Source organism: Clupea harengus, chromosome 26 (assembly GCF_900700415.2).
Source record: "Clupea harengus chromosome 26, Ch_v2.0.2, whole genome shotgun sequence".
In the NCBI taxonomy this organism is placed as follows: Eukaryota; Metazoa; Chordata; class Actinopteri; order Clupeiformes; family Clupeidae; genus Clupea; species Clupea harengus.
The window spans coordinates 8,724,887-8,736,274 of record NC_045177.1 but is presented as its reverse complement, the minus strand read 5'-3'; the positions used below and the strand labels follow the sequence as shown (position 1 = coordinate 8,736,274).

Sequence of the window (11,388 nt, the reverse complement as noted above, 5' to 3'; positions counted from 1 at the left end):
GATAGGTGCCAGTCATTAGGTGGGACATCTCTGTATGCTGAAGTCATTCATATTGGCATTGTGTTAAAGTCTGAAGACCTGTGGAAAAAGACCAAACAAACTGCAAAAGCCTTTTGTTTTAGAAGACTTTGTTTTGAAGGCCATGATTGGGTTGTTAGTATGATAGGACAAGACATAACACAAGGTTAATGAAAAAGCCAAACAAAACCATATTCCTTTTATTTTTGCAAAGTTTGCATACTTGTATTAGACAAATCACTGACAAAGACATACAAACATCATAAACACTAAAAATAGGCAAATAGGGCAGTCTAGTGTTAGGGTGAACTGGTGACATTGATCACTTTGGATCCTATACGAGACACCACCTCCACACAAGCTTTCTCAATCGCTTATCCCCCCTAAGGGCAGGCTCAAAGCACATAGTTATTTTCATGTTATTCCTACATGCATTTAATATCTGCCATTTTGCGAGTTTGAGCATTACTGAGAAAAGGGAGAGGGAGGGAGAGAGCGAAAAAAAAAATCCCAGGACAGGGGGAAAAGACAGTGGAGAAATCTGAGTGAAAATATGAGAAAGAAGGGAGAGACAAATAATGAGCAGATAATGAGAGTTGGGTGAGAAAGGAGGAGAGAGACAGAGAGAGAGAGAGAGAGAGAGAGAGCACAAGAAAGCTAGGCATTAAATAAACAGAAAGATAGGACCAAGCGGGAAAGCTGAGACCAGCTGAGAAAAGCGCTGCTTCAGATGGTTCCAGCCATGGCTAAAGAACCACAAAGAGGTCATGAGATGCATCGGCATGGAAACCCACTTCTGAAACAAGCACACCGCCTGACTGCGTGAAAAGGAGAGGAGAGAGGTGTAGAATAAGACTAGAAGTAGAACTCAAGCCAGACTAGGCATGTGTGTGTGTGTGTGTGTGTGTGTGTGTGTGTGTGTGTGTGTGAGGGTGGGGGTAGGTCAGTCCTCAGTGTCCCACACCTGGAGCATCTTCTTCAGCTCGGCCTGCTCTCTGGTCACAGGGAACACACCGACAGCTCAACACCTACGTGCAGACAGTGCATTGGAAACCAATGGGCCATTTGGGCTATTTAAAGAGGCATTATGGCGTTTTTCTAAAGCTAACTAGCCAATAGCTGACAGACCTGTCTAGTAGACACCAACAGCAGCACAGTGGGCATTATTAAAAGCTAACTAGCTAACTGATGTGTTTTGCTGAAATATTCTGCAATAAAGTGCTGTAAACAGGCACGTGCACAGATAGACCCCTAGTGGTGCTCAAGCACCTGCCCTTTTGCCCTGGATGAGAAAAGTGCCCGTTTTGCTGGAGCCAGATGTTTTCTTCATTCATCAATATTTAAGAATAAAAATTACTCTCTCTGTCATCAATTCCCCCCAAATGTGTTTTGATATATGGCGGGGCATTTATTTGAGCTCTTGTCAGAATTTCGCCCCGACATGCTCCGCGGCGCTCACAAGCCCCACGCGCCCCTCCCTCCTCCTTCTCCTCCTCCACTTACATTTACATTTACATTTAGTCATTTAGCAGACGCTTTTGTCCAAAGCGACGTACAAGGGAGAGAATATTCAAGCTACGAGCAATAGAACCTGGTGTAACAATACATAAATACTACTTTACATAAGAAATATAACAAAATGAAAAAAGAAAAAAAAAAGAAAGAAGTGCAGAAATGTAACTGCTGTAATTGCAAGTTACGCACTAGTCGAAGTGCCAGTTAGGACAGGAAGTGCTCTCTGAAGAGTTGGGTCTTCAAGAGCTTCTTAAAGGTAGAGAGGGACGCCCCTGCTCTGGTAGTGCTGGGTAGTTCATTCCACCAACGTGGAACTACAAATGAGAATAGTCTGGACTGCCGTACTTGCACAGACGGCACTGCCAAACGACGCTCACTAGAAGAGCGCAGCATCCTGGGTGTAACATTTGCCCTTACAAGAGCATTTAGGTAGGTGGGAGCAGAACCATCAAGCACTCTGTAGGCAAGCATAAGTGACTTGAACTTAATGCGAGCAGCTACAGGCAGCCAGTGGAGGTCAATAAGAAGCGGGGTGACGTGTGCCCTCTTCGGTTGGTTGAACACCAGACGCGCCGCCGCGTTCTGGATCATTTGTAGTGGTTTCACCACGCAAGCCGGCAGGCCCGTTAGGAGGGCGTTGCAGTAATCAAGGCGGGAACACTTATGTAACTGCGCAAGGGGCTTAAAACAGCGCTTATGTATCTTACGTGCGTACGTTTCTACGTTAAAACCGAGTATAAAAGCCCCTTTAGTGCTCATGCAGTGCTGAGCGCCAGGCCAAACGGCTGCAGCCTACGGGCTGAAACACACCAAACGCGTTTCTAAAAACGTGTATGCTTCAAAAACGCCTTGGCAAAGTGCGGCGGGCACAACAGCCACAGGGGCACCAGGCTGTTTTGCCCGGCGCCTAGGAAGCGGAGCTGCGTGCGCAACCTGCCTGGGCCGAGTGTGACATTGATGAGCGGTGCGCCTCCGCGCCTTGCGCTGGAAAGTTGAGAATAGCTCAACTTTTAAGCGCATCTAAAAAACGCCAGAAAGACGCAACGCGTGGCGGAGAAAAGGTGCACACGCAAGGCGCGCCGTACCATAGGAAACAATGCATTTGCTAGAGTCCCGTTTTTAAAAACGCGTTTGGTGTGTTTCGGCCCTATTTCTTCTCTGAGCATCAGAAAAACAGGTAATGGCGGTGTTTGTGCAATCCCCCGACGTTGTTTGGTGATAAATTAACCACAATATTAGCGCCGTTGAAAACATTACGTCGCAACTGGTCCGACGTTTCCTAAATAAATAAACAAACACAAAACTCCAAGCCTTGTCCAGCTGTTTACTGACGTCTGTCATGTTTAATGAAGAGAGAGGGGTAGAGAGATACAGGCAGGCAGACAGACAGACAGACAGGCAGGCAGGCAAACAGGCAGGCAGAGAATTTAAAGGCAGTTTTACGGCTCTACAAATTAGACAAGTTCACTAGTTTTGTTTATTTTAAAATCGTAATTATTGAAATGAAAGGTAGGTCTTAAGTTGAGCTACATGACAGTCTGGTGAGGTATATTGTGGTATATTATTAGTGTAATGCTGCTCATGCTTCAACTCAGTCAGAAAACAGTAAAAACAAATGTGTGTGTAGGCTACTGTGTTGTCAGATTTACAGAGATTGTAAGTCACTCTTGATCATTATGCACAACATTGATTTATCTCATTTACAAAATTTGCAGCATAATGCCAAGAAAAGAGAGACTCCAAAAGCAGGACAGGGAACTGCAGCACGCAGCTCAGGGTAGCAGCTCTCTTTTATCTTGGATCAGGCCCTAGTAAAACAAATAAGGGAGAATCAGTAACCCTACCTGGTTCAGAGGAGCCCATCATGGATGAGGAAGGACAGACAGAGTGTAGAACTGAGTTATGTTCAGGAGATAATTTGAGTTAGTTTGTTAACAAAAATAAATATTTAAGTTGAGAATATCCTACTGTGTTTTTTTTATATTTATTTATTATTATTATTTTTAATTTCATTAATCATTTTGGCGATGGGTGCCCTTTTTTTTGGTTTGAGCACCTGCCCTCCAAAATGTCTGTGCACGTGCCTGATTGGGTATTTAATCGACTGGAAGTACATCGCAACGCGCATTGAAAGGATACTTTTCGACGAGTCAAATGGCTCACGCTGCATCAGCTATCAAAATAATTGTGCCGATTCTAATACTGGTAAGTAAAGAACAATTGGTTACTGTAATAATTTGTCTATAAATTCAGGAACAGCAAATAACGGAATGTTGTAAGTGTAATCTTGCACGTAGGCTTGAAATCCCAAAGAGCTGAACAGAGGGACGTGTGGTGAAATGTCGACACCTTCTCAAGCGTAACTTTTTCAAGTTTCTATACAGTGACTTTATATCTCTTCATCCGCTGAAATGAGTAACTTGTTTGTTTTGAGACACGTACAGTTTCTCACGAAAGTTTCTCTGAGCGAGGGTATCGAGGCTATTTCACTAACTCTGTTTGTAACGTAGAGTGGGAGGTTCAAATGGAAAATATCAGCGATATATTTTTTACGGGATCCCTACATCACAAGATTAAAAAGTAACGTCAGACACTATGTTTTACTCTGTATTGTTTTTTATATAGCCATGGATGGAAAAGTGCTCTAGAAATAAAGATAATTATTATTATATTATGACTATGTCAGTGTTCAACTGTGCACCTACAATATAATACCATTGTGTAGGCTACTCTTATTGATAAAGTTGAGCAAAAATGGTAGGTAATATACCATCATGGTTACTGTTGTGTTGTGTTCATTGCTATATATATATATATATATATATATATATATATATATATATTTGCTATATATATATATACTGTATATATATATATATTTTTTCATATTGATTTTGATTGTGTGTCTCGTTTTATAGATTATACAAGTCCAGGGGTATGGCAGAGGACTAACAGAGAACTAACAGGCAGAGAGAACATGGATCATTGCTCCCAGGAAACTAATGGAAAATGATGACTATACTAAGGAGGATTACATAGCAAAAGTATGAATATTTTCATTATCAGACTCCATTCTTGGTAGTCGATATAACCCAGGCTACTGACACGTTACCACACGGAATACAAGGAATTGGGACTGCTCCCCTTAATTTCGCCATGTTTATTTCATGTCTATTCAAATATACATTAGCTGCTCTAATGCTCCTAATTGAATGTGTAGCATATACTCATCAGACTCTCTTTTGTGGCCACATTTCATTTTCTATTGACCGCTAAATGCATGTCAGTTTGCTAAACAGGATGCATTAGCAGCCATAAAATGTTATACAATCTGGAGACTAGTCTATGTATATAGCTATATTAATTGAGCTGTCAGTGATTGTAACTGACATACAATGGTTTAAAGTGTACATAAATGTGGTGTATCATGTCTTCACTGTTTACATTCAGTGAAGACATGATACACCACATTATGCTGGTACTTTATTGTAGATCAGATCAGATAGTACAGTAGATCACCAACGTTCTTCTCCCTGTCCTTGGTTATTTTTGAAAGCACTATTTGCATTGTCACTGTCTAATTAGACAAGTAGGCATCACCAGACCTTCATGTCTTTTCCAACAGATACGCAGTGATGAAGACGTCAATGTACGATACTCTCTCGTAGGCAAAGGAGCATCTGAAGAGCCGTTCAACCTTTTCACAGTGAATGAACGGACTGGCTTTGTCAGGATCCATGGCATTCTTGACAGGGAGGAGACACCTTTTTACGACGTGAGTCTATTTTTTTCACGCTGGCTGAGAAATTGACTTTTGCCACGAGGCTGAGGTTGTTAGTCAAGCTGCTTGATTTTGTGTTTCTTCTCAGTTGAAGGGAGTGGCCAAGTTCACAAACAGCAGCCGTGCAGAGAAAGACATTGAACTGAAAATAGTAGTTCTAGACCAAAATGATTGTCCACCTGTGTTCTCTTTCGAAATTACTAGGGAAGTCAGTGAAGCAAGTGCGACAGGTATGCGTTTTACCTTTCAGATATCAGAAATGGTATCACAGTTTAATAAAAATATCAATTTGCATCATTATTAATATGATTTATTAAAGTGACTGGCCACAGTGATTGATTACTTTGTTGTGTTTCAGGTACCTATGTGATGAAAGTCAACGCCACAGATGGAGACGAGCCCGGGACGCTTCACTCACAGATAGCCTACAGTATTGTTGCTGGAGGCGGTAGCATGTTCTACATCAACCAGAAAACAGGAGAGATCCATGTCAAACAGGAAACTCTAGACAGAGAGGTGAGTGTCTGACTGTTGAGTGATGGTTGAGCAATTGTCAACCACACTGGAAAGTAAAAACATGAGTAAGAATATGATATGATGATATATGCAAATAAGGACATGCGCAATCCAAGGATCCCACCTTCATTTCATAACTTGCATAGCACAAATTGTATTAGTGTTATTGACTCTGGCATGTTGTATGTCTTTCTGATATCTGTTTTCTATGGTTTCTAATGTGTGCAGACCCTTGGCACTTACACTCTAACAATCAAAGGAACTGATATGAACGGAAGTCCTGGAGGGCTCTCGGGAACTGGAAAATTTGTTGTCAAGATTCTGGATGTAAATGACAACATTCCGACCCTGGAAAATACCTATGTGAGAAATGAAGCCTTTTCGCATTTCAGTAACTTAACAGTAGCTTTAAGATATTTCACTTCATCATTATGAGTTTGTTGAGTTTTGTTGAAGATAAAATAACCAGTCCATGACAGCAACGGAGCTATTTTTGACAACATCACGTGAAAGAAAATATTTGTTTAGGAACAAATGCTCAGAGATGTTTTGCACTTTCTATATTTACAGATGAAATACCTCTCTAAATGCAAGTGAATTGCTGAGATCTGTATTATTATATTCACAGTACGAGGCCAAAGTAATGGAGAACACATTCAACGTGACGGTGTTGAGGATCAAAGCACTGGACGCTGATTTAATCCACACTGATAACTGGCTGGCTCTCTTCACCATTGTGTCTGGAAATGAAGCAGGATACTTTAGCATCACCACAGACAGCAAGACAAACGAGGGCATTCTGGTGCTGAACAAGGTGTGGCATTAAGACATACTACAGTACACACTGGCATTTACACCAAACCACACAGGCTGCAGGCGGATAGGCTTTTTTGTTGATGAATGTTCCCAACTGAGTGAAATTGGCAGCCATGATAAGAGCTGGTCGAATTCTTTAAATGCTATGGAAATGTCCTTCAATGCTTCCTTTCTAATCCCCCCTAGCATAAGGGACACTGGACCATCATTTACGAAAGGAAATGAGATAATGCTGTCCTACAATTCCTGTTTCCATTCCCCCTCTACTGCTCCCTTCTCTCCCCAGCAAATCATCTGTGTTTTTGTGTTTGACTGACATTGTAGAAGCTCAGTCCCTTTTTTCCCCTTCCTCTGGGTTTTTGATTGGTCAAAGATTAAAGGTCAAAGGATTAAAAGTTAAATGCTCACCATGAAACTGAGAGGGATAGAGGGGAATATTTCAGCAATCCACGTCAGGCAAATATTTGGAGCACATTTCAGGGAAAAAAACACATAGCTGACCTTGAGTTATTGTATATTTACTAATCTAAACATTTCTGATGTCCTTGGAAGGCCTTAGACTACGAGCAACTGAAAGAGCTCAACCTGCTAGTGGCTGTTTCCAACAAAGCAGAGTACCACTCCTCCATCATCACCTCCACCACCAAGACCAAGACTTACCCCATCAAGATTCATGTCCAAAATGAGCCAGAGGGCCCTCACTTCCAGCCTCTAGTCAAAGTGGTGCGTGTCTCAGAGGATCACACCACCATTAACCTAAAAGAGGTCATCACTACCTACACGGCCATTGATAGTGACACGCTGCTGATTGCCACCAATGTCATGTGAGAGCCCATTTTATTTTGTCTGTTTTGTTCATTTTATTCCAATGCTTCCATACAATGTGCATTACTCTACACTTGATTCAATATACCATATGCATTAAATGTTATTTTATTGTCTTTGTGAATCATTAGTTTTTCTAAAGGTGTGCTGTTGAATCTTGTATCAATACTTATGTCCTTAGCATTTCATCTTCATATTTGCTGTTGTGTTCATGGCTTTCCTTTTACCTCTTTTTCAGATATGCCAAAGGAGAAGATAAGCATAACTGGATAACAATAGATCAACACACTGCTGAAATCAGACTGAATAAACTCCCAGACAGAGAATCCCTCCACCTGGTTAATGGGACCTACTATGCCAAAATCATTTGTATCACAACAGGTAGGGATTCTTTTTTTCTTTAACCATGTCTTGCAATTACATTGATATGTGTTAGGGTTGGATTACTGGTAGAAAGAGCATGTTGCAATGTACATGAGGATCATTCATTTAACAGTGTATGTGGATGGCAGATACTTTCATTAGTAAGGTATTTATTAACAATCCTCAATATTTAATCTTAGATATTCCAAGAAAAACAGCCACAGGAACCATCGCTATTCAAGTTGAGGACTTCAATGACAATTGCCCGACCCTTACCAGCACGAATCAGACGGTGTGCTTTCAGGATAATGTGGTGTATGTCACAGCCGTGGATGGGGATGCCTATCCCAATGGGGCACCATTTGAATTTAAAGTTGTGTCCAACACAAAAGAAGAGTGGTCTGTAGAGCGCCTGAATGGTGAGTATTTGCATAGAGTCACAGACAGATCATTTATTACCCTGGGAATGAACTCTCAAACAAATTGACATATTTCTGACGATGACACTGAAATATACTTTCATGTATTGCTAGTCTGAGGAACATAATGAATATTTTGTATTGTTAAGTTAAGTGTGTGTGTGTGTGTGTGTGTGTGTGATTTTTACTCCTCTGACCATTTTTACTTTCAGACAACACAGCCATCTTACGACCAAAAGAGAGTCTGTGGCCAGGCAGGTACAAGGTCTTTATGGTGATCCAGGACCAGCAGGGAAAAGCCTGTGATAATGACCAGGTGTTAAATCTGGAGGTGTGCAGTTGTACCAAGGACAACAAGTGCCCCCCACGGCTGGATAGGAGACCTAGCGCCACCCTGGGACCAGCAGGCATCCTATTGATGCTCCTGGGACTCCTACTGCTTTTCTGTGAGTTAACTCACAGGATCATGAATGCTCAATGAAAAAGTGTTTCATGGCACTAGTTCCTTCGTAAATAAATAATAATAAAAACTGGTTAGACTAGCTCTACAGAATGCAACTGTCAACAGCACACAGGGTAGATAAGGATTGTTATGTCTATGCAAGGAATACTAGTTTTTGATGATTAATCCTGTGCATTTCACATGTGCTTGCAGTGCTGCTGCTGTTCTGCCTGTGTGGTGGTGCTGGAGACGTGGGCGGTTTTAAGCCCATGCCCTGGGAAGCCAAACAGCACTTGGTCGATTATAACTGCGAGGGCCAAGGGGAAGATAAGGTATCAGTCGTGCGCAGTCTCACAGCCGGGCTGCTGCTTTACTGTGTTTTTAATCATAGTATACTGCAGACAGGCAGGATTAAATTAAACTAATGAAATTAATCTCCTCAACTGAAACATGCCATTTTGACTTCACAGGACGTGCCCATGGTGATCTTAGTAACGGAAGGGAAGGTGGACCTCACAGGCGCTGCTGGTTCACATTTGTCTCAAAGTAACATTAATAATGGACACTACCATTGGTTTAACCAAGTAAACCGTAGGGAACATGGTTATGGGCAACATGGCCAAAGGATTTGGGGATCATCAGTCCAGAGGGTGCATTTGAAGGCATTGCTCTGTCTGAGGGTTCCTTAGAAACTATTATCAAAGTGAGTGTTTGTTTATTTATTATTTGTTGTTATTGTATCACTTTCATAACTGAACGTTAGCAACTTACATAGTCTGAACCATCATTAAGCGCCACAGGTGTTCACAAAAACATAGATTAACTGAAAGTTTGCAAACACTGTCGTTAAGTTGTATAGTGCAAACAACAGCTCTCAACCTCGTGTTGTGAGGAAGGAATACAGTGTATGCTTTACATAGAGCTAGTAACAGAGGTTTAGAATGAAAATAATTCAGATTAAAGAAATCATTCAGCCTAGATGTGAATTCATTGCCTCCAAGGTGCAGCCTGCTGTGTTTATTTGGAAATACCACAATAGAAGCCTATAAAAGTAAACTGAATATAGACAGCAATTTTACAAGATAAGCCTGTATGTTGAAATTAATATTCTAGATGACAGAGGAATTTGGGGAACATTATTCATAGGAAAAATGTAAGTAGTAGTATGTGCCCCTCATTAAAATACGCAGGTGTGCCAGTCCATGTGCTACACTGCGTCATTTACCAAGTAAGTTTGAACTACTAACTAACAAGGTTCAAACTTACTATTTTGGTTTCCGAAAACTGTACTTTAGGTGTTAGTTAGTTTAACGACACATCGTACCATGTTAGTTTAATGCTAACTTCCATCATTGTACGGGAAACACACCCCTATAGTTTTTTTCCCAATTGCATGTCAGTAACTCTCAATTTTCTCCTTGACTTTAGAAAGCCAGCTGCGTGGAGGGGCTTGAATCTGCAAAAGAAAACCTGCTCATCTATGAGTATGAGGGCCAGGAGTCTCCGGTGGGCTCTGTGGGCTGCTGCAGTCTCCTCGAGGAAGACCACGACCAGGAGTTCCTCAATGACCTGGGGCCTACATTTAAGACTCTGGCTGGCATCTGTGGTGGTGCGGCTTTTGAATTTGAATCTAGTAGGGTGATGGTCCCAGCTCCTCAGCCATCTGCGTCACATGTGACAAACGTTTGTTCCAGTGGGGAGATCTCACAGAGCATCAGCGCAGCCAAAGCCGATGCCAAAAGCTTGGCCACTTCCTCCACCATGTTCCAGGAAAGCGTTTCCTCTACAACCTGCCATGCAGCCACCAACATGCATCTTCAAGAGAATATAGTGGTCCCAACCCAGACACTACTTATCCAGCAGCCAACTCTCTACTATGCTGCTGCCCCACCTATGTATGTAGTGGACCCACATCCCCATCCCACCCTGCTTGTAGGTCCTACAGTCAATGTGGGTGAAAACCTGGTCATGGTAGAGAGACAAGCCACTACAGGTGGCTCTATCCAGCTACAGGGGATAAGGCAGGGTGTGGTTGGGCTTGAGAACCTCCAGGGAGGCCAGAGCTTGGTTCTGGTGGAAGGGAGGGCCTCTGCTGCTGGTGACCCTCACCAGATTATTGGCACGTTAGGTAGAAGGCAAGTGGTTGAGATGCAACAAGGAATGGGCAGCAGTTCTGTGAACCAAATGGGCTATGGTGTGACCTCTGGTAATATCTCACTGTCAGAGACAGCAGTAACTGCTGGAAGTGGAAGGCTACAGCATGAAGGCAGTGGAGGTTTCATTCAGGTTGTCCCATCCCAAAGCCATATGAGTCAGAGTGTAGAAATGAGAGGCCAAAGTGCGTCTTTAAATGTTCCTCTCGAGACAAACAAAGTGTTTGTTCAGGAGAGGGTGTCGTTCACTGAGAGAAATATGCAATCCAGTAGTATTGCATAAAATGCTAAGACTTAAACACACATTTTCCGTTTAATGCATTAGGTATTGTGGGTAAGAACAGAACCAAACGGTACATTTCTGGTGGTAACACTTGTTGCTTTTATTGTTGATGTTGCCTGTATTCCCGGGTGGAGGGCACGGCGAGATAAAGGTTTGTTGATGTGTTCTCCACTCTTGTTGAGAGACATTTTGACAAGCACTCCCGAGCAACTAGGGAGACCAGTGCCTACTACTACGGCCTACTTCTGATGAAAAGG

The 11,388-nt window shown here is 42.2% G+C and overlaps 1 protein-coding gene across 1 annotated transcript; it reads left to right on the top strand.

Annotated features, from left to right (window-relative positions):
• The first annotated feature begins 4,287 nt into the window (after positions 1-4,287).
• LOC116219746 (desmoglein-2-like) lies at positions 4,288-11,146 on the top strand. The gene is made up of 13 exons (XM_031563509.1): positions 4,288-4,294; positions 4,504-4,577; positions 5,159-5,308; positions 5,403-5,544; positions 5,673-5,830; positions 6,059-6,193; positions 6,459-6,644; positions 7,199-7,470; positions 7,710-7,852; positions 8,035-8,253; positions 8,466-8,699; positions 8,909-9,051; positions 10,124-11,146. Exons 1-13 carry the CDS (start codon positions 4,288-4,290, stop codon positions 11,129-11,131), a joined length of 2,871 nt encoding a protein of 956 aa, XP_031419369.1. The 3' UTR covers positions 11,132-11,146.
• The last annotated feature ends 242 nt before the right edge of the window (positions 11,147-11,388 follow it).

What these genes read in the sequence shown, in the direction of transcription:
- LOC116219746 (XM_031563509.1), top strand. An exon ending in CAGTGAAGCAAGTGCGACAG is followed by an intron (nt 5,545 to 5,672) that starts GTATGCGTTTTA and finishes GTTGTGTTTCAG; the next exon opens with GTACCTATGTGATGAAAGTC. An exon ending in AATCATTTGTATCACAACAG is followed by an intron (nt 7,853 to 8,034) that starts GTAGGGATTCTT and finishes ATTTAATCTTAG; the next exon opens with ATATTCCAAGAAAAACAGCC.